Below are 24,020 nucleotides of genomic sequence, written 5' to 3'. Positions count from 1 at the left end.
GCTATGGCGTTAAATGTGTCTATTTCCATGGAGACGAGCGGGAAAAGTCAGATCTGTGGAGAGATGCAAGCAGTTAGAACACGTTTTTGAGCAATAATAAGACTTGTAATTCAAAAACTGTAAGATATGAATTTAATGCTATGCTGTGGCAAATTCCAGACAAAGCAATGTTATCTTTACAGAAAAAAAGTGGCAGACACTCCATTAAATCTACATGGTGCATCTTAATTGTATGTATTTATTGGTCAGACAAAATTGGCAGTGATTATAATAACATTTCTACTATTTGCTCTCACCTTTTTGGTGAAAATCAAACGCCTAAAAAGACATGAACACTCAGCTTGATCACAGGCTCCTGAAGATGTGTTTGTTTCTCGGGGTGGGACTTAATTAATTAATTACAGGCTTTGTAATGAATTAATCTCAATTACTCGCATAACAATATTGCCCCAAAAGCAACATTTATTTTATGTAAATGAATTTTAGTGGACTAATTTTCTCTCTGAAGCCAGTCATTTGATTGAGTATGGGCTGCTGATTCCTCTCGTTTGTACTCGGACCAGAACTGCTCCCGCCAACAGCAGTTTCTCTGCTCGCTGTCAGATGTTTTGCATTTAAATGGTATCGTAGGGTTGAGGTGCTTCTGTGAGATGCAAACTCTTTTCTGCACAGTTTGCAATAAACAATGCCTTTGTCAATACTTCCATCGGGTCGTTTTTTTAATAGAAATTTACCGTCTAACAGACCCAGAGCACTTTCATACTCCATTACTGTAGCACTGATCTATTGTTGCAGTTGGAACTGTGTGTGTCAGTATAACTGCTGGACCACAACATGGTGCACTGACAAAAGTTCTGCATTGTTTGGCATGCAAAATGTGATAAAATGCGTTCATATTTTTAATGCATTATTTTCTTTGTAATTAATTAATCATACGTAAGTAAGTTTTTATTTATATAGTGCTTTTCACAGACATTTGTCACAAAGACGCTTTTACAGATAATTATTCATTCATTCCATACCTGGTGGGAGTAAGATGCTATTGTAGCCATAGCTGTCCTGGGGCACACTGATGGAAGCGTGGCTGCCAATCTGCACCATCAACCCCTCCGACCACCACCATCACTCACGCACACGCCACTTTCATACTAGGCAATGTGGATGAAGTACCTTGCCTAAGAACACAACAACGGTTTTTGCCACTGCTTTTGGTGCCCCCCTGTGGTATCTGATTTTCCCAGAGGTCTCCCATCAGAATACTAACCAGGCTCGGCCTTGCTTAGCTTCTGACGGGATCAGGCTTTGACGGGAACTGGCTTTGACATTAATTAACACATTCATGTCCCACCCCTAATTTTTTCTTGAGCTTTCAGGCAATCTTAAATGTTTTTCAGAGTGTTTCCTAATGTTTGCATCATGTTGTGGTAACTGCTGAACATTCCACCACACAGATACATGTTGAACATCTCCAGTGTGAACTCACTGCAAAGTATTAATATTTAAAATCTCAAATATATATATATTGTTGTATACCATCCACTAGAGTAAACATTTTTTAACTAATTCCCTGTGGTTTCCAAAAGGCAGCTGAATTCATGATATCTCTTATATTTTTATGATTTGTTTGCACATTTTAACATCACATTTCAAAAAAAACAAGCAGAGCAGATGGACTCACATTGCTTACATCAATAAAAGAGAGTAATATAATCTCTAATCTTCTCTAGCCCTGAATGTAGCACATGTTCGGGTCTGGGCTGAGCTGTCGAGACATGGCCCTCTTGAACAAATGATGCGTCTCTTCCCTCACAGCTGTGGTTTTTACGCTCCATTTTTACACGGAGCACATCAGCAGTCAGGCGGTGCGTTCAAAGACAGTCGGAGGGGTTTAAGATCAACGTGGGGCAGGTTCTGATGGTTTTATTAAGGTTATAGGAGGGCAAAAGAAGGAGACACGGGGAAGACAGGTGTAGAATCGCTTAAGGGATTTTTTTATTGTTAGTCCACCAAAACAACATTGCCAGTTCTTTTAAAGGGCCCATATTACGCTATTTTCTGATGTTATAATGTTATGGTATGTTTTGTTTCATTCACACATATTTAACACACAAACACTGCATATTTAGGCTGACCTCTTCTCTCAAACAGTTTGTTCCACCTTGTGATGTCATGTGGTAATACAGGAAGTGTACCATTGTGTAAACTCCACACACCTTCCCTAGAATAAGTTGGATAATTTGAGCCCTAAACAAAAGATAAAAGGTGTTAACTGTCATAAAACTACTGCTTCATGACATCACAAGGTGGAACAGAGCATTTTGAGCTTTGGAGATGTAGACTGACCAATAATGCAGGAGTAATCAAACATGTGAATGAAACAAAGCACAACTTCAGGTTTGATTTCTGCTTGAGGTAACAACATCACAACATGGCTAAAACCTCCCCGGAGTTAATTTATAGTATAGGACCTTTAAAATCAAGCTTTGCCTGGAATGATTTTCAGAATTACATTTCTATTTAGTATTTAGTCAGTTATATGTGTTTTAAACAGAAGCACACGTTAAGATGACTTGAATTAAGAAAGTTTGATCATGATTTGAGTAAATTTCACTTGGAACACAGAGAAAAATCATGCATTCCGTCTTACTTGCAAATTGTGAGGTTTATTAGGACAAACCATGCAAAGTTTCCGTACTAGGCCTTCATCAGGCAAACATCAGGCAAAATGTTTCCCTTATGAAGGCCTAGTGCCGAAGCATTGCACGATTTGTCAAAATAAATCTCACACTTTGCAAGTAAAACGGTGTGCAGGATTTTTCTCTATGTTCTTGTGCTGCTCCTTCTCCTCCAAGGCACCCGTCTCAAGTAACTGATGTGCAAAGTTCTCATTTTTTAATAGCAAATTTCACTTGACAAGTAAAATTATCTGCCAGTGGAACAAGCTTTTTTTGTACTTATGATATGAAAACATTTGCTACACTTAAAATAAGAAACAAAATCTAATGTTGCTTGTATTAAGAAAAACACATTTATTGAATTGGTAAATAATTGTACTTGTCAAGTTGAATCTACTCAAATAAAGTAAAATGTTCTTAATTTAAGTAATTTTAACTTACCTAGATATTGTTTTTTTCCAGTGTAACTTGACTTGCTGTTGTCACCTGCTGGTCTCTCTGGAGACTCATAGGTTCAACGCTGCACTGTGGAACAAACAACATCTGAAAAAGTACTGAACCTTTGATAAAAGTCAGTACATACATAATATATGAGCAGTGTACATTATGTAAATAGGTTGCACTGCAGGGAATAGTGCAGATGTCAAGTAATGAGGAGTTCGATTTTTAGACCAGGCAAAAAAAAACATCCTGTCAGGATTGATTTTCATCACTCTTAAAGCTACACTATGTAACTTTTCTAGTGGAGGCTCTGCCACCTGCTTGTCTCCATGGAAATGTTATCGCTTTTCATAGTTCCATAGTATACAATAAAACTTATATCTTCACAGAGAAAAGCAGGCCAAGTTACAGGTCAGATCTGTGTAGAGGCAATCCCACTCACATGAGAATGCATGTTTCTTTAGCTTTGTATTTTTGATGAATACAGACAGTGGTAATGTAATACTGTATTTTTCGGACTATAAGGCACACTTAAAATCCTTAAATTTTCTCAAAAATTGACAGTGTACCTTATAATCTGGTGTGCTTTATGTGTTAATTCTGGTTGTGCTTAGTGACTGCTCCAAAATCTGTCAAAATGTTTTAGCATGACTTTAGTAAACTACAAAGCCACACTGCTTGATGGTCTATACATATGACCTGCAGATTTATAATCTCTGAAAAGTTTCACATGAATCATCTCCAAGGCAATAGAAGCACAGAACAGACTCACCATCAGCCGCACATCCTCTGTCATAGAAAGAACACATATATACCACTAAGTCGTGTCCTTTAGTCCGACAGAAGCTGAACTGTATCAGTGCACAAGGAAAGCTGTTTTTTCAGTACTTACAGTTTATGCAAATAAGCCATGTGGTTTTAAGTTTTGTTTCTATAAAACGTAAAAAAATGTGCGTAAAGCTGCATTAAACACATTGTTTTTTTATTGTTTTTTTAATAAACTTAAATGATTCACCCACATTCACGTTTATAATACATATTCACCAAGACAGGGAGGCCATGCCGAGTGAGTTACGCCATTATCTGCCAATGGATCGTGGATGTCTGGGCTAAGGTGTCAGGTGTCATCTGTTTGTTTCACTTAATGCTTCTTATAATCTGGGGCACCTTACAGTCTGAAAAATATGGTAAATGCATGGCAAAACCATTTAGCACCTTATAGTGGAACATTCCAGCCAAAGCAACAACATCTCCATGGAAACAAGTTGGTGGATCTTGCTATTTTTGCTACTATTTAAAATGTATTATTACCATTTATATTTTTTCTCTTTGTTATTATATATTGTGACGTGTGAGCTACTGTGTCCAAGTCATTTTGCTTGTGGATCGATAAAGTTTGTCTAGTCTACTAAGTTTACCAAGAAAAGTTCCACAGGGCACTCTTAACCTATGGATTATGAACACTTAGTGAATTATTGCTTTCCTGGCTTTTCTATAGTGCAACACCTTACTGCCCTATAGTTCCAGGGATAAGCTCCACTCAGTCACAGCTTCTAATGGGAAAACCCTGCAGAACTGTGTAGCTTTAGTTGTCAGTGAAGCTCCTATCTCCGTCAAACACTCGCTGTGCTTAACTCGGTGTGAAATTGCAGGGGCAGAGACACACCATAAGTCTGTGCCTGTACATGTGAACCGCAGACATGGATACTGCAGCCTGATGGTCACCACAGCTTTTGTTCGGTTTGTAATGGCTCTGAAGACTTGGCTCGCACATGAAGAACTGGACTGTTGTTAGGTCTGAATGTTCAAACTCATGAGAATCCAGATAATTCTTATACAGCTCCCGGCTCATCCGTTTGAGGCCATGCGACATTTGGCGTGGAGAAGAAAGTGTCTATTTCCATTTTTTTCGGGGGTGTTTTGTTTCATTCACACACAAATGCTGTATATTAAGTCTGAGTTCTTCTCTCAAATGCTGTGCTCCACCTTGTGATGTCAGTTGGTAATACAGGCAGTGCTCCACTGTGTTTTACATTACACTAGAATTATTTGGATCATTTCAATCCTGGAATTGCCGGTCTCTACTTGAAGGACTTTAAAACTACCGCTTCATGAAATCACAAGGTGGAATAGAGTATTTTATTAGACTAATGATAAAAGTTTTCTCAAACATGTGTGACTGAAACAAAATGCAACTCCAGGTATGTTTTTGAGGAGGTAACAACATTATAACTTAAAGCTCACAAGAGTCACTTTTGTGTAATATATGTCCTTTAATAATTTTTAATAAGATAACAAGTGTTAGATAGGTATGATGCAACCCATTCATTTAGCCAAAACAAAAAAAAAGCTTTATTTTCAAAGCATGTCAATGGCTGCTACGATTGGCTAAAACTCAGCTGAGTAGAGCTGGGTATTATTACGAAGTTGGAATACAATTCATACCTCGATACATAGGCCACGGTACGATACATATCTTGATACAGTGCACTTTTGGTTTGATATGACATATTTTAAATCGATTTGATATGGTTCAGTAAAAAAATAATGGCTAAAAGATGGCTGTGATACTAAAAGTCTTTGTTAAACCACTTCTTGTGCAAAGTTCACATGAAAAACGTTCGTTTTACTCATCTAAACAGTGAAAATGTCAAACAAATTTCCTTCCCCTTAAAGAAGCAGCAAAACTGTAGCACTGTAATAAAATAATTTAGTAAAATATATTAAAAAAAAAACCTCTTGGTGATATATTGATACAGCACCCACCCTTACAGCTGAGCGTCTCTTCTCTTCCCAAACAGTGTTGACGGGAGCCATTCCAGATTGCTAATATAGAGCTCATAGTGCCACACATTAGCCAGACCGTTAGCCAGGTTAATCAAGCACAAGACCCAGAGCAAATGTGAATAGAGACAGCACCCTGAAACTGAAATCATGAACACCATGCTGCTAATTATCCACATCCAAACATACACTTGTATACTTCAATTCACTATATTATTTTGTCATCCTATATTTTGCAAAACTACACTATGTAAATTTCCTAACCTCGCAGCATTAGGATTCATTCACTCGACGGTAGGCGGGTACATTTTAAAATTTAACCAATCGCTGCTATTTGGTTGTGACATATGTAATGCGCCAAATCCTGTAGGAAGAAGGGCAACAATGTCTTTCCTCCTGATAAAATTCACCAAACGTTCTTTGTTCTGGCTTTAATCGTTGCCAACACAGAATGTCTGTCTTCATCTACATCCATCTCAACCGCTTTGTTTACTGTTGTGCTGTGCCACAAAGAGACCCAGACAGGCGCTAAAGTTTGACATCATGGCCTCACAGCTCTTCACTGATTGGCCAGGACACGGTCTACAGCTTCTGGAGTTCATGCAAACCATCTAGTGTATTCCGATTCCTGACCTAGTCTCTGCAGAGAAATGAAATTGAGTGGAGGCACTAGGTGGCGCCAGCCTGACTGTCCTCCACCTGTTTCTTCGTGCTACTGAGATGTTACTGCCTTCCATGGAATGTCAATAAATGTATCTCCATGGAGGCAAACAGGGGTGATGCCAGTAAGTTACAGGTTTGTGGAGGGGCAACTCACAGAAAGAAGTTTTTTTTCATGGTAATAAAAATGATATCTCCATATAGACAAACGGGTCGCAAAATTTCAAGAGTTAATAATAAATAACGTGTACACTAATAACTCAATTTAAATGGAAAAAGATGACATCATTTGTATATTCAAAGTCAACATAGATTTTTTTGAGTGAAGTTTCCATATTTAAATATCTTAGACAGCTGTATAGTCTAGTGAGTTTGGACCCGTTCATTTTAAAGACGTTCAAAGGACGGCCTCTTTTTATATTTATTTATATGATAGAAGCCAATGAGAAAAAACATTTTAACAGCAAACTAATCACAGAGCGACATGGCCAAGGCTGACATTTGTTTAAAATGGTTCAAACTGAGAGTGGGAGTGTGTTTACCCTTTGAAATTATGCATAATCTGATTCAAACTTTGCACTACAATAATGACTAAAAAACAAATCGTTGTCAAGATGGCTTTTTTCTTTTTCTTTTTTTTTTGTGCACAAAGCTTTCACTCGCTTTGCCTATTCTGCTTTTGAGCTGATTCTTGCGTTGGTTCAGCTTTAATTAATATACAAATTGATAACAAAGAAAAAGATCACTATGACTCACGAACATCACATCAATATAGTCAAAAGGTTTTAATTTAAAGTTTGATCAAATATTTGAATACCAATGTCAAAAACTTTCTATAGAAACCTATGCTTTATTCAGTACGCTTCAGTTAGAATATTTTTTGCCGAAGAGCCCTTTTTGCTTTTGTTCAGTCATTTCAAAATCTCTGTATCAATGCGCTCAAAAAATCTGTGAAATTGAGGAGAAGAAGAAGAAAACTGGTTGAGAATGAAGCCCACACAGAAGTGAAATGTCTGCGTCTGTGGGTTGGGGTCAGGAGCACAGATGGGGGCAGTAGAAGTCATTTAAAGTGACATGTCTGACACAAGAGGCACCTGTAAAGAATATGACAACTCCCACATGGACGAAGAGAACAGACCTGAATAGTAATGAACAAGTTAAACGTATTAGACAATTACAGCAAAGACCTGAGCTGAATGTGGGGCCATAAAGCTTTCAAATATGAGAACATTATGCAGGATAATTCAATCAAAATAGAGTAGACTTGTTTCAGTAACTTGTCCGGTGTAACAAATCTTTATTATTTAGTAGTAATCCTGAAAAAAAAACTGTAAAAATTGAAATTAGATGGTTCCTATAATGTTGTAATGTTGTTGTGTTTTGTTTCATTCACACGTGTTTAAGTAATCCTTTATTATTATTAGAAATCTGTCTACATCTCCAAAGCTCAAAATGCTATGTTCCACCTTGTGATGTCATGAAGTGGTAGTTTTCAAGTTAACAGCTATTTTACCTTTTATTCAGAAGAGATTGGCAACTCCACGGCTAAAATTATCCACATGTTTCTAGTGAAGGTGTATGGAGTTTAAATCGCAGTGGAGTACTTCCTGTACCACTTCCTGTACCACTTCCCTTACCGCATGACATCACAAAGTGTAACAGAGTATTACAGTTTGAGAGAACAGCTTGAATATGCAGAGTTTGTGTGTTAATGAATGTGTGTGACTGAAACAAAACACAACTCCAGATATGCTTTTAATTAGGAAACGACATTATAACGTAGTTCAGAGAATATCGTAATATTGGTCCTTTAAGTTTTAAAGGGACAGTCCAGAATTTTGGATATAGGTGAGCCAGACTGTTGGAGACATGTGGAGACACTTTTTAAAATATTCCATCCAGTCCTTGTATTTGCAGAGGTCGCTGGTGAAGTCAATGGCCATATTTACCCACTCCACAAAACACCTTAAGCAAATCTATATCTATATATAACTATGAGTGTGACGATATCCAAGTCTCACGATACGATATTGTCATGGTGTGAACCTCACGATATGATATTTATTGCGATATCATGGGAAAGCTCACAATATGGTGCGGAGGCTCACAATTATGGATGTAACAATATCCAAATAAGTACGGTATTTTCACGATGTACTTCTCACAGTATGATATTTATTGTGATATTTTGTGGAGTCTAACAAAATTGTGAAAATTCTACTTTTTCCTCCTAAAATGCCTTGACAAGACTTAATCCAAAGAACTAAGACTTACAAGTGCTTAGAACTGTTATCCCTTCATGTAGTAAGGATCATGGTCTACGTAGTTCCCTCTGTCTTTTTTTAGCTATTACTGCACCATAACTCTTAATTTAAGCAAAGAGACTTGTAATTCGATATATTGTGATGGTCCAAGATATTATCGTAAGAACTTTGACGATACAATATCATGATATTTCGGTTATTGTTACAGACCTAATTATAACACCAAACTGTCGATGTGAATGTCTGTGTTGATAGAATAATTTTAAAAGTCAAACCAACCTTGCATTTGAAGGATTTATGTCTGAGCAGCAGCAGCGAGTTGTGCTTCTTGATAGAAAGCTTGGCAGCGGCGGACTGATATTGCCTAGCACCTACCTTACCGGCAAAGTAAAATTCTGCTGCTGCTAAGAAAATTGTCCTTCAACATGCATTCAAACATTATTCTATCAACACAGACATTTACATGGACAGTCTGGTGTAATAATAGATTTGCTTCGGGTGTTTTGTGGAGTGGGTAAAACTGTTTTTAGTAGCAGGCTAAGTATGGCCATTGACATGCTTTAGCCTAGCACCAGCGACCTCTGCAAATACAAGGACTGGATGGAATATTTAAAAAAATGAGGTCCTATGTCCGAAATTCAAGACTGTCCCTTTAAAATAACATTACATCGACAGTGCACATTTTAAACAAGTCCAGACGCCAGACAAAGACAGAAGTATGAACTGCTAAACTAGTACAAAAATCCTATGCGTTTCAGAAAGTGTTTGTAGAGATCTAAACTACAGGGTTAGCAGGTTTCACATATTTGTTACAGAAATTCCAATTCTGTGCTGTATCAGGGACACTCGCTGCTCTCTCAATCCCTGTTATCTTGGCCTGCGTCATCAGAGGTATAATACTCCTTACAACAGAAGTATATGCAGACTGGACTGCTCTAGACTAGAATGGAATGAGTTCTGTACTGATGGTGAAATAAAGTTCTCTAGCCTCTAGCCTCATGCTTCTTCCTGTCATCTCTCGGGCTACAATTTATTCTACAACTGTATTTAATGAGATATACTGTAGAGAATAATTCCTATGTTGACAACTATTTAAATGACAATTCTGATTCTATTGCATTTAATCCAATATTTGTATTAGTCTTAAGCCTCATAATTTACTTCGTTATACAATGACTGAATATTGAAATACAGCTTTTTAAACAGGCCCTAACCAGACCGGTCCATTTGTCCTTTTGGTGCCTTATAATGTTTTCTATGTAAAATCTATTGTGGTGCTGCTGTTATCCTTTTAGTAATTCTGCCTATAATACCTTTTATTTTTGTCTAAAAGCAACTGGAAATGTGATTTTTTTTTTTTTTTTTTTAAGAAACGTGGGTTTTCTGTGTTATTAGGTATCTTTTCAGACCAAGAGTTTGTTTTCATACCTGACAGTTTCGACTGCTCATTAGCGCTCTTCCTCACAGTGGTCACTTGATGTTTCTGTGACGTGTCCGGTCAGCTGATTTAAACAGGTTTTGGCGCTGTCTTCCTACCAGTGGAGGCAGGACGACAGCGCCATCTGCATTCCGACTTCCTCAGGGCAGTATCCCAGGCGTGTGAGAGTAAAAAAGCCTCCTCGTCCCGGTTTATAATCCCCTGGGCACGTTTCCGTATTTCGATTGCCTCTTTAATCCAACAGCGATGCGACGTCCAGTGGTCAGAAATGGCCCATTTGAGTGTGTTTTCTGTGTCTTTTTTTTTTTTTTTTTGCTTTGAAGTGACTAAATTACTGTGTTTGAGATTGCAGATTACAATTTTTATTCTGTTGCAATTAATAAGAGCCCTATTATTCAGCTTTAAGACTCATAATTTACTGTATTACATAATGACTGAATATTGATGCACAGCTTTTTAACCAGTCCTTTGTTCATTTCCTTGTTTTGTTCATTATAATCTTCTTCCATGTGTTTTCCTAATAGAACTTTTTCACAACGGCCGGAAGTGCCACTCTGTAGGGTAAACGTAACTCCCTATAAATGCTTTTCCATTGCAAAATATCTGTAAATGTCTCGTGTATTTTCCACTAGTTTCATAAATCACCATCAAATCTTCATCCAACAAGGTCCACAAAGGAAATATTCTGTCCGTGAAGAATTTATCCACAACTATCAAGGTAAGAAAGACGAAAAGGCTAATGTAACAGCGCTAACAACAACTAGCATTAGTGAACTATACCTGAGCAAAACATTATAAACATTACAAAACATTATGGTCATGAATAAAACATTAAATATAAAACAAGTAATGAATAATTTGTGAATAAGTAAGTTGTTAACACAAATTAAAAACTGATTTCATAGACTGAGAGATTTGTGCAGTTCTAATGCTACAGATGTTGACAGTTTACATGTCTAGCATCTAAACTGCACAAATCTCTGTCTATGCGAATATCTACATCATGAAATCAGTTTTTAATTTTAATACTAGAATCAGTCTGAGTTAACAAGTTACTTCTGTTTTATTCATGACCATAACATTAGTTTTGCTCAGGAGTAGTTCACTAATGCTAGTCATTGTTAGCCTTCATGTTTTCATTTTTTTAACCTTGATAGTTGTGGATAAATTCTTCATGGACAGAATATTTCCTCTGTTGACCTTGTTGGATGAAGATTTGGTGATGGGGCAGATTTATGAAGCTGGTGGAGAATACACGAAACATTTCTGCAGATATTTTGCCGTAGAAAAGCATTAACCGGGAGTTACGTTTACCCTACATCGCGACATTACAGGACGTAGTGATTAAGGTCTATTATATTGTGGTGCTGATGATACAATTGCAATGGCAGCCTTTTAATAACTGTACAGACACTGATATTTCTTTATTTTAGCCCAAGCTGACTGACTTGTCCTCTTTTGTCCATTAGTCCGGCGCGTTCAAGCGAAACTTCAGCTCTCCCATGATCATCAACGACCAACTGGCTGTGGTCAAAGAGGTGCAGCCCAGCCAAGGTAAGTGTCCACAGAGCAGACGGAGTAAGAAATGTTTTTATACTTTTACTTCACTATTTTTCTGCTCGTGTTTTGTCCCTGTGAATCTAGAAATGTCTTCATTGCGTCTGAACACCGCGAAGCATGAAGTGGAAAAAGAGAAAGAGGAGGAGCAGCCAGAAACACAGCCGCTCCCTCAAAGTATGTGGTCTTAAAATGCACAGACACACTGACACTTTTTAAAGCTAAATGATAGATGTATATATAAATGGACACAGCTAATCCGCTATCTGAAAAATGAAGATAAGCCTAATTTTGAATCACTAAAGATCCTTGGATATATCATTATGTACCTTCTGCTCAGGTTAAATGTTACAAAAATAAGAAACAGTACCCCATTGCACATAAAACACACACAGAGAGACGACGGACAATGAGAACATATTGTCCTTATTTATTGAAGTTGAAATAGTAATTACCATGTATAAAACTGATATTAAAAACATAATTTGCAGTTCTATCATGTTTAGCGCTTCGATAACTGCCCATTAGCTTCCATCATCACCTCCAGCTCACTGCTCCACTGTCACATTTGGGCCAGAGCCAGGCACAGCTCAGCCCTGCCAAAAATCACCCACTTTAACTGACCTCATATAACTAAAGGCCTGGTTGAATTTGCAAATATTTATTCTTTAGTGTAATATTTTTAGACCGATCGGACACTTAGCCTGTAATCTTCGATAAGAGCCTTCTTTGTCCGAGCAGATGATTCTCTGTTTAATGAGGTGGTGTTTATTTGAGGGTAACGGCTGCTTTAATCTGCGATTTCTGAAGCTCATTTTAACAAAGTCCCACTGAAAACATTGCAATTGGGTTACAGAGACGTGGTTAATAAAACATATTATTTCTAATACTAGTTGGCTTTGATCAGTGGTTTGGCAAAGTTTTATGTAGTGTTTGCTATAGTGTTGCAACACCGAATGCCTTGTAAATTTTAAAAAGTACAAATGATGTGAGATATTGTGTTGCAGATTAAAATACACATTGTTATTAAGATAAACCTGCTGTGCGTGTTCTTCCATTTCAACATTGTAGTTAGTAAAGTTATTGATTGACTGTTTTGTTTATTTTGGGAGAGTCAAAGCCGCATTTTTTGCAGTGCTCCTGAAGCCCAATATTAAGGGCAAAGTATAGTTCTGCGTCGACTCAACACACACTGCCACTGTCGCCTTGTCTCACCATCATCAGCACATCCTCTGTCACAAAGAGAACACACATTCCACTGAGTCGTGTCCTTCAGTCCGACAGATGCTGAACCGCATGAGCAGCATATGGAGCAAGCTGTTTTTTTCAGCGCTTATAGTTCATGCAATTTAGTCATATGGTTTTAAGTTTTGTTTCTGTAAAACGTAAACAAAATGTGCGCAAACTGTCCAGTGTCAAATTGTTGTGCTGGACTCTGGTATGGTGTAAGTTTTTGCGATGTTTGCAAATGTTCATGTGAACTATTGATTGGAAAAAAATCGTGGATGAAATCGAAATCTGTCTGAATAATCGCAATTCATTTTTTTTCTTAAAACCAATCAGCCTTAATAAAGAAATGTAGACTATATCCACACATTGTAATCGAGTAAAATCTGTAACTAAACATGGATTAAAACAGGACTCAAGCAGCAGCAGTAGTAGTAATCGTAGCAGTAACAGTATTATGGTCACGTTTTTATATAGCACTTTTCCACCTTCAAGGCACCTTCGAGAAGCTTCAAGCGCTTTACAACAAAGAACCACTCACCTGTTCACACACACATTCAGACACCAGTGTACGCAGACACAGGGCAAGAGGGGTTAAGTGTCTTGCCCAAGGACACAACGATAACATTCATCTGTGGGAGGTGGAACCTTTAGATCAGTGGAAAAACGCTCTACCAACTGAGCTACTGATGACAACAACAATAGCTGCAGCAGCAGCACTAGTAGTAGTAGTAGTATTAGAAGTAGAAGTAGTAGTAGTAGCAGTAGCAGTAGTAGTAGTTCTCATTTGATACTCAATATTATGTTTCAATGCACTTTAACTCCTCTCTTTCAAGAAATGTCTTAATCCTGTCTCTCACTATCTCTCTCCTCCACACTTTTGACCCTCAAGACCCATCTTTTTGACTCTTTTCATTTCGGAAGAGACTCTTTCCCAATGCTTTAAAATCCTGTGATAACTTCAAACGCCGCGATCTCCTACATAAAACTCTGCCCCTGAACGCACCACTGAGATTTCCATATTTTAAGCTTCATTTCTCATTCCCTTTTTTCTCCAGCACAACTAGGCTGTCACGCTCCACTCATAAGTCCTGCCAGTGTGTAGTAAAATATAAATAAATCAAAGCGTACTGAATTATTGCTATGTCTTCATGTCTTCTTAGCGATTTTGGCTGTGGTCCTCTCCTCTCCGGATCTTAAGTGGGTCGCGTTGGTCCAAGACTGATTGTGTTACAGTTATATTTAGACTCCTGTTAGTTCAGATTGGCACAAGTCCAGGAGTTTTGATACACACTTCACTCCCAATGTGTCACCAGTATAATAGTAATGTGGCTGAATGTTCATGTGTGTAGTAGAGATGGAGAAAAAGTACTAAGAAAGGACTAAGGAGTGATAGTCCATGAAGGGGGCTGCTTGTGTCAAAGTATAAAAAGGAAGAATTACACTGAGAAACCGCACTTCCACAGAATCAATGGGCAAAGCATTTAACACACTAATCTGATTTGTTAAATTTAGATCATATTATGAGTTATATTTTGTTATGGTGTATGGATTTTCAAGAGGAAATGTCTTCCGCATTTCCTTCCACATCTGTTATATTCTTGATTGAGGGTTGACTTGGATGGAGCCATGGGACATAAATCTATATTGCGTTGTCCCTAATGGTAATTGTAAAATTAATTTATTCATTCATTAATAACTGGATTTACATAGCGCCTTTCAAAACACCCACAAATCGTGCATTATTTATTTACTCCATTCTCTGACTGAAGCGAGACCGCCAAACTGCCCCATCAGCCCCTCCAACCACCACCACAACACTCACACAACACTTTCATGCAAGGCAATGTGTGTGAAGTGTCTTGCCTAAGGATACAACAATGTTTTTTGCCCCACTGTGACACCTGATTTTCCCAGTGGTCTTCCATCCAAGTGTTACCCAGGCCCGACCTTGCATATCTTCAACGATCTGACAAGATCAGGCTTTGACAAACCGGTATGGCATTGTATTACTGTGCAAGGAATATGGTAGTGCAACATAAAAGTCAGCTGAGTCTGTTCTATAAAATATATTAACTGAATGTTTTGTTTCAGAAAGCCATCGGTCCCGTGTGGATCCCATCTACGCCGCTCTGCGCTATGGCACGTCTCTGGCCCAGATGAGTCGCTCCAGTTTTGGAAGTTTGTCTGAGTCTCCCACACGCAGCCTGGTAAGAAGTCCTCTCCTGCTGCAGGGATACTGTGTCATTTCAAACTGCATATTATACATTAGACTATTCATTTTACTAAAACAGCATTATAGCTTGCCTAATAGTTAAGCTCATAATTTGACTTTGTGGTTATTCAAGGTAAATCCATAATTGTTACCTAGCAACCATAATGTAAACAAAGCCCATTATTTACCACAGATACTATAACACCAAACCAAGTGATAATTAGAGAAACATGAAAAACTGTCGTATGCATTTTAAAGGCCTGTATTACACAAAATTGACTCTTATGACCTTTAAGTCATGGTATAATGTTGTTCCCTTCTCAGAAACATACCTGGAGTTTTTTTTTTTTTTTTTTTGTTTCATGCTTGAGTAAGCCTATTCTCTTTATATCTCCAAAGCTCAAATTGTTCTGTTTTACATTGTGATGTCATGTAGTGGCAAGTTTCAAGTGAACAGCTGCATTTTACCATTAGTTCAGTAGAGATTGGCAATTCCAGATCTGAAATTATCCAAATGATTCTAGTGATGGTGTGGAGCATTTCCTGTATTACCAAATGGCATCACAAGGTTGAACAGAGTGTTTTCTCTTTGAGAGAAGAACTCTGTATTTGATGAGGAAACAACATTATTACATAAATCAAAAAATAATGTAATATGGGCCCTTTAACTTTCATTTCACCCCATAAATACCAATAATTCTGCATGTTGGGTCACGTCAGAGCAGACTAATAAAGGAGAGTGGTTTTAGCACCTCAGATTAGCCTCTCGCGTGTCGTTTTAGCAATTTATGTCATCATTAAGTCAACAGTTAGCGTTATGGTCACTAAGGCGCTATTTGAAAGCCCCATTATTTCACAGTAAGGGTTTTGGGTTGAGAGATACTTACAGTAACCTACATTGACCATGAAATTACATTAACATCAATGTTACATTACATTAATGTTCCATAAATACTCAGACTGTAGCTGTCAGAGAGAATGGAGCATTGAGTTTGAAGTCACTTTGACAGACATGTACAGACATAAGACTTGAGTGACACTAACAAGTACTTTCAGTAATAGGTCATAATAGATAATAGGTTATATACAGTAAGTTGCTGTCTCCTTAGTCAAAAGTGAAATTATATACAAAAACATTATACATTATGTAGTTGTATTTATTTATGTGCTTTTTTTACTGACTTGGGTTTCAGCTTCATATTGTTTTCAGAATTATAATAAATTAGGACTGTTGCCATAGTGATTAACTGGCAATTAATCGTAAAGAATGGACCTGTAAATTTGGACCTTTACATTTTGAAGCTATTATACAAAAATATGATGGATTAAATGCTTTATTTTATTTATTTATTTACTTAGACTTGGGTTTCATGTTGGCAGCTTCATATTGGTTTCGGAATGATGAAAAATTAGGAATGTTGCCATAGCAATTAACAATTAATCAACAACCTATAGACACCAATTTGTGCACCTGTTTCACCTTTCAAAATATATAATTTTATGTCTTGCATTGGTAACTCTGGTAGTTTTGCATCACTCTGACACAGAATATATATAAATCCTCAACTCACCCATCCAACAACAGAATAAACTTTACACGTTTACAAACTATCAGCTATTAACTACAGCTTTCAGAATGATGCCAAATTTGCACTGTTGCCGTAGCGATTAACCATTCAAAACAAATATAGCCGTCATTTTGTGTACTTTTTACCATTCAAAAGATAGGATATTGTGTATTGATTGCATTGTTAAAAGTCATGGCAACACACATTTTTTTTATCACCCTGAAACTCATGGATATGCTTTTAGAACTATGGTCCATAACATTGTAATGTAAAATCAGCTCACCCAACAACAGAATGGACCTTTAAATTCAGACATTTACAATCTGGAGCTATAATAACAAATAAAAGTAAGATAAGATACCAGCCATATTGAATTTTAGATGTAATTTCATAAATAACAGTGAATTTGGGAGAGAAAACCGCTATCACATGTCTTCTTCCAGTGTGTTTTTATTAAAAGATAGAAGATTGATGTGAATTGTAAATTGCTATGGCAACAGTACCAATTTTTCACTCTGCAACCCACGGCGTGTATGGTGTATTCTGTAGAAGATTTTACAATGATATCCAAAACCCCAGCATGACTCTAATATTATATTATTTTTGTATTTTAGTATTTTTGTGATTGTTTTGATGCAGGGAGAGGGAGGAGAGGAGACGCAGAGACAGTACAGCATGGAAGAGGATATGCCCACAGAAGCAGCAGGTATGTGTCAACACTGATTTGCTCTTCCTGCTATCTGAAATTGCTTTTTGCATGACATGATTGGTTACAGGGAGCAGTCAAGGCACATGTTAAGAGAATCTCTCTCCTTTTTTATAGAAATTCCAGTGCCTGACGTGGAGATAGAGAAGGAGGAAGAGTCCAGTGATGTGCAGAACCAGACCCCAGCGGAGGAGAGCGGTGTAAAGGTACAGTTTTGTTTTATATGCAGATGATCCTTACACTGTCAATGTCAATTATACAAGAGCTAAAAAGTTTAAAAAATAAAAGTTAAATATTGATATCGCCAACATTCTCTGGGGTTGTGGTGCTCTGTTACTCAAGTTAGACTTTAATCTGAGCTTTGTTTTAACACAATCTGACCAGAAATAGTGATATTGATTGGAATTACAACAGGTGAACGGACTTGTGCACTTAAACGAGTCTTTAACACATCAAATTACTGTCACAAGCCAGCGAGTTTTAGTCAACAGTTTTTCAGTTTGTGGCTCTCACCTGTTTTTGTTCAAAAACCAAACACCTAAGAAGGACCATGAACTTTTTGAAGGTTTTTGAAATCAAAGTTGAGATGCATTTTGTGTCTTGGCAATAAGAATGATGAAGGGACATGGCTTGAGTGTGTAGATTAGTGAAACAAGTCAGACTAAAACAATACACGATTTCAATGTCTAAGATGACAAAGCAAAATAAACTGTCAAACTTTCTCACACTCCCAATCTCCCAGACCATCTAATTGTATTTGACCTGCAGCATTACATTTTCCATTTGTTTGAAGCAGAGACTGTGTAATAGAAGTGGACTGAGGGCGTGTGACGTCATTCATAGTGTTCAGCTCTAAAGCCAAATGAAGCCAGTCGAGGTTAGCAGATATAGTGGATTTGGAGCCAAGAGCCATATTTGGAAATCCAAGCATGTGTAGCACAGCAACCAAAGAGCCAATCAGGAGCGAGGCTGTTGAAAGTAATACCCCGCTGGTTTGGCAGGGGCGGGCACTTAGCAATGCTGTCAATCAAACCTGTTGCTAACACTAACAGGTGCAACCTTGTGGGAAGAAGGCACCTCATTGGTCTGTTCAGAGCTTGATTTTTGGACAAAATAGTGAAATCAAAACACCAGGATCATACAGAGCAGGTTAATACAAACATATTAAGTACAAAATGAGGAGTCTGACAGCAGCAGTTACAGAGAGCAGGGTGACAACTTTTCAATAGAAAGTGAAGTAGAGCCAGAGATGATGGAACCAAATCATGACCAGTATATACAGTTTATAGTTTGAGTAAATAATGCTGACTGTAAATGTGGACGTGCTGGTATTAGATGACTGAACAAAATATAAACTTGACAAAGTTAAAATTCAAAATGATTACAAACCATCTATACAGAACAGCACAGAGTATTCTTAAATGTCCCCCTCTCTATTGCTCCTTGATTCTGTTCATCCACTGAAACACGTGTCATCCACAGACATAGACTCACATGTGCCTGAGTGTGTCACAGTGGGAGGCCTCTCTATGGGTGCGTTCAGACTGCAGGGCTTAATGCTTAATTCAGATTTTATGTGAGGTCGTTCACATTTCCAATTAAATGCGACCTATATGTGATCCCGAGTGTGAACTTTAAACGCCTCAAAAGTGTCTCGCATGCGCAATGGAGGACAGGACAACTTCATACGCAGCGAGCGTGCTCGATGTTTAAGGAAGTAGTCTAAACACTGGGCTTGTCTCCCAGGTTACACGTCCACTACTGCATCATTTGTTTGAATCTCTAGCCTCCTTTTATTTGGCTTGCAGGCTTTTTTTTTCTTTGTTGAGATTGAAGGCAGGACCACCTGTAGTCACGCTCTGCCATTTCTTTGGCAATAATTTCAAAAACTGCCCGGTTCCAATAACACCTCTCCAATTCATGCTGAATACAGCTATCCCCCAAATATTAATTATTTATTTCCCTCCATTGACTAGACTCCAAGCCTGACATGTAGATGGGATGAATGTGACCTAGCCATTCAGACTGAAATCACATGTCAAAAGATTGGATATGTACTGGTTTCAGGAGCACATATCCAAGTGGCTTGGGTCACATTTGAAAAAAATTGGATCTGTGTCATTCAGACTGTCAAAAGATCAGATACAGGTCGCATAGGGGCGAAAAAATCGTATTTGGGTCACTTCAGGCTGCAGTCTGAACGTGGCCATAGACTCACATGTGCCGGAGTGTGTCACAGTGGGAGACCTCTCTATGTCTTGTACAATGTAACTATAAAACACCAAAGCCTGCTGTGGGCTGGAAGTGGCAGACCTTTAAAATGAACCTCTGTCCGTTTATTATATGACCACATACAGAGCTCTTATAAGATCATTGTTTTTAATAGTTTTCAACAGAAGGTGATCTTCTCAGTCTGATGTCCTACAGATTATTACATTATTTTCTGATCTATGGTATAATGTTATCATCAAGAAATATACCTGGAGTTGTATTTTATTTCATTCAAGACATGTTTAACACACAAATCCTGCACATTTAGTTTTTCTCTCAAACAAAAAACTCTCTGTTCCATGTTGTGATGTCATGTGGTAATATAGAAAATGCTCCACTGTATTTTTAAACTCTGTGCACCTTCACTAGAGTCATTTGGTTCATTTCAGACCTGAAATTGCCCATCTCTAGTGAACTAAAGGTAAAAGGTATCTGTTAACTTGAAAACTGCTACTTCCTGACATCACAAGTTGGAACGGAGACTGATACTAAAGGATTACTCAAACATCTGTAAAGGAAACTAAACACAACTCCAGGTATGTGTTTGAGGAAGTAACGACATTCTCCAATTCACAAGAGCCAATTTTGTGTTTTATTGGACCTTTAATTAATATGGAAATTAAAGTTGTGGAAATGCCAGACCAGAAAAGCCACAAGCAAATAAGTCTTTTTTTTATGCAATAGGTATGCAGTCCTAGCTCTCTCTGCTGTCATTCTGAATAAACAAATTCTGTGCCAAATAAAGTGATGAGATGTTCCAAGACAAATACATAAATGCAAGTTATACCAAGGTTAAGATGTCCAAAAGCTTAAAACGGCTTAAAGGTTATTACTGTCTTTAAAAAAATGAAAAATTAAATGAATTAATTAAATTTAAGCAGCAGTGGTCCAAAGTTATTCCTCACTTACCTTATGCATTCAGAGCATCTTAGATATTCACCGTAATAAGTTTATAAGTGCTTTTAAATTTTTAGAATTTTAGAGTTGCAATTGGAGTGCCATCATGATAAAACTAATGATAACTAGCATGCTAACTGGGCACCGCCTGATTATCTGACAAAAAAAAAGCTTTATAATGAGCTGCAGACAGTACACAGCAGCCTTTTTTGACCTCAAGAGCTGCTTACACAGTATATCTCTACTGGGGTAAGAAAAGTTTGCTCAAATCCATGGGAATAAATTGGTTACAGGGCCTTTAAAAACACATGATGTATGACCTTCATTATGGTCATGAACCACCTGAAGGAGCGCATGCACCTCCAGCAGTTCATGTACTCAGGGTTCCCACTCTTTTTTCACTGACAAAATTTCAAAACTTTTCCATGACTATTTCATAACCTAAAGTAAATTTTCCATGACTTTATGGCACCTACATTTGTAGAATTGATCAGACTTTTAGGGCTAAATATGAAATGTTAACCCTTTTCACTCACCTTATGGTTTGGTATTATAGTTTTTTAACATTTAATGTACTGTCAGGGCATTTTTTGTCATCTCTTTTAAACAAAAGGCACAGACATTTGGAAATAATTATAATAGCCTGATGTGTGAAAGAGATACAAAAATTCCATGACTTTTCCAAAACTTTCATTGAATTTACAAAATTCCATGACTTTTCCAGGCCTGGAAAATGACATTTTCAATTTCCATGAAATTTTCGAGATTTCCGTGACCGGAGGAACCCTGTGTTCTACAGTTTAAGAACCTCTAGAGTAACCTGAAATGTTATTAACTTGTCAGTCACCTCTGCTGTTTTTAAAGGGCCCATATCACACTGTTTTCTGATCTGTTATGTTTCTTCATTTAAAAAACAAAACAAAAAACATACACCTTGTGATGTCATATGGTAATACAGAAGTGCTCCACTGTTTTTAAACTCCTTACAACTTCACAAGAGTCATTTTGATCATTTTCCAATCTCTACTGAACTAAAAGTAAAAGGTAGCTGTTCACTTGAAAACTACTACTACGTGACATTACAAAGCAGAACAGGGCATTATGAGCTTTGGAGAGCAAGTGTGAATGAAACTAAACACAACCCCAGGTGTTTTTGATGAGGTAACAACACTATAAAATTAGTTAAAGCTCACAAGAGTCAAAGTTGTGTAATAAAGGACCGTTAATATGTTTTTCATCTTCTCCTTTCTGTCCCTTTTAACAGGTTCCCAAGCGCATTGATGTTCAGTCCATCCACACTTACGTCGCTCTGTACAAGTTTCTGCCTCAGGAGCAAAATGACCTGGAACTACAGTGAGTGCAAAGTAACATTAAGAATGTGCACATCGCAGCCTAGTTACTCTTCTAACACACACAGACACACACATATATACACATGTACATATACACAGGTGCTTCTGTGATACTGGCCATTTGAAATACAGCTACGTGACAGAGAGTATTTGGGCTATGGAGACGCCGTGTGCAGAGGACAATCTTTAAGGACGACTAATTATACTCTGCAATGTCCCATGAACAGAGCAGCAGGGGAGAGGGAAGACACATGAAAGAGGAAGTCTGCAAAAAGAGAAAAATAACACATAGAGTCACGAAATGCTCAGGGGCAGGAATAAAAAATATTTTAAAATGTTATAAAAAGTGTAGTTTAATATTTATCTCGAATGAAGGTGAAGTATTTTAGCTGTAGAGAAGGGCAAGTCAGTCTACTCTTTGTGCCAGTCCTAAGCATGGAGGAATAAAGATGGTTCATTGAGAAAGGGCATCTGGCTTAAAAAAATAAAAAAATAAAAAATCAATGCAATATTATATTATATTATTGAGTAATCTAAAGTATACAAAGCATGAACAAAGACTTAATTAACAATAAACAAATACTTAATTAAGAGACATTCAGACTTAATAACTACTTAATTAGCACTTAACATGCATTTAATTAGCCTGTGCTGTAAATAGTTACTCATAATTATTTCATACTTAGTTACTTATGAACTAACCATTTGTGTGTATATTTGTAAATGCATATTTAAGTACAAATTTGAACATTTATTAATGGTTATCAAGCCATGAGCAAATGATTTACTAATGCTGCAATGCAATTCAGGCAGCTATTACAAATGGTGATGATGCGCGCCTGTGGTGGCTCCACTGGCAGCTCCAGCAGGACGTGTATGTGTGACACTGGCTCTGTGTTTCTCAATGGGAAAGTCGATCAAACTTGACTGGGAGCGTTTAGCCTCTTGTATCAGGTCTACAGTGAAAATAACCAGCTGAATAAGCTTGTATTTCCACCTGAAACTGGGCTCTTTCACACGATACATACCTGCCCCAGGAGCACATTGTACTGATGGTCAATGCACAACCTATTTTCTGAAATCTACGTACTCCATACGCATGCCTAGCTCGTGCAGTGGAGCCAATCTCATTCACTTTTAATGCATTCTAAAAATTACGTGTCCAAAAATTTTTATGCTTGCTTAGGGCGAGGGCGTGGAGCCATAGCTAACCACATCTAAATGGGTAAAACTAGGTACTGCTATGTTCAAGTATTTTATTGTACTGTTAAATCTGATACCTTTTATACAGATATAGATATTCTTTGTGTAGTCTAAAATAATTACTATATAATACTGAGTAAAATAACCAGTATAAAATAAATGAAAAATTTCTAAATTATTTAAATTTGACAGTGTTCCAGGTGTTTTTGCTGTATTAGACTTGCATGAGAAGAAGGACGGCAGTCAGAACTCAAAAACCAGGCCATGACGTCAAAGGAGACTCCCCGGTCACAATGTTTTTGTTTTAGATTTAGAAAGGATGTCATTAAAAACAACACGTGGACCTGGCAACACGTGCAACTGCCCCCTCTATTCTTGTAAACAATAAGAAGCTGCAGCTAACTGAATATTGTGGATGCATAATGGGCACACAGTTCATTTAATTTTGAATCATTGGGTTCATTTTGATTTTTCTGGAGCAAGTGCAAAGTCACAGTGCTACAGTTTGTCTTAATAAATTATGATTTGTCTATTCCTGGGCATGTGATACACCTCTATTCACTCATGATGTGAAACTATAAATGTTGTATTATTTTCCTTGTTCACTCTTAAAATGACAATGACATATTCAGTTTCAGCATTTACATAATTCAAACAGCCCGACATTCTTTCAAAACAAGAGCATTAAATAAATTGTTAAATGTCCTATACGCAAAAGTGACTCCCCATGTATCCATTCACACTGCAGTACCCACTTTTAAA

The 24,020-nt window shown here is 37.4% G+C and overlaps 1 protein-coding gene across 1 annotated transcript in view; it reads left to right on the top strand.

Moving 5' to 3' along the window:
- LOC110161700 (SH3 and cysteine-rich domain-containing protein 2) overlaps positions 1–24,020 on the top strand; it is a 103,304-nt gene that overhangs the window by 59,341 nt on the left and 19,943 nt on the right. Inside the window, exons 4-8 of the mRNA XM_055152871.1 lie at positions 11,732–11,816; positions 15,141–15,256; positions 17,469–17,535; positions 17,653–17,741; positions 21,968–22,056. Of these exons, the coding sequence (XP_055008846.1) occupies positions 11,732–11,816; positions 15,141–15,256; positions 17,469–17,535; positions 17,653–17,741; positions 21,968–22,056 (446 nt within the window). The remainder of the gene's footprint in view (positions 1–11,731; positions 11,817–15,140; positions 15,257–17,468; positions 17,536–17,652; positions 17,742–21,967; positions 22,057–24,020) is intronic.

This window comes from Boleophthalmus pectinirostris, unplaced genomic scaffold (assembly GCF_026225935.1).
Source record: "Boleophthalmus pectinirostris isolate CB_2022bp ecotype Guang Dong unplaced genomic scaffold, ASM2622593v1 HiC_scaffold_17, whole genome shotgun sequence".
NCBI classification, from domain to species: domain Eukaryota; kingdom Metazoa; phylum Chordata; class Actinopteri; order Gobiiformes; family Gobiidae; genus Boleophthalmus; species Boleophthalmus pectinirostris.
The sequence above is the reverse complement of the archived record's forward strand: the minus strand, read 5'-3'. Positions and strand labels throughout refer to the sequence as shown.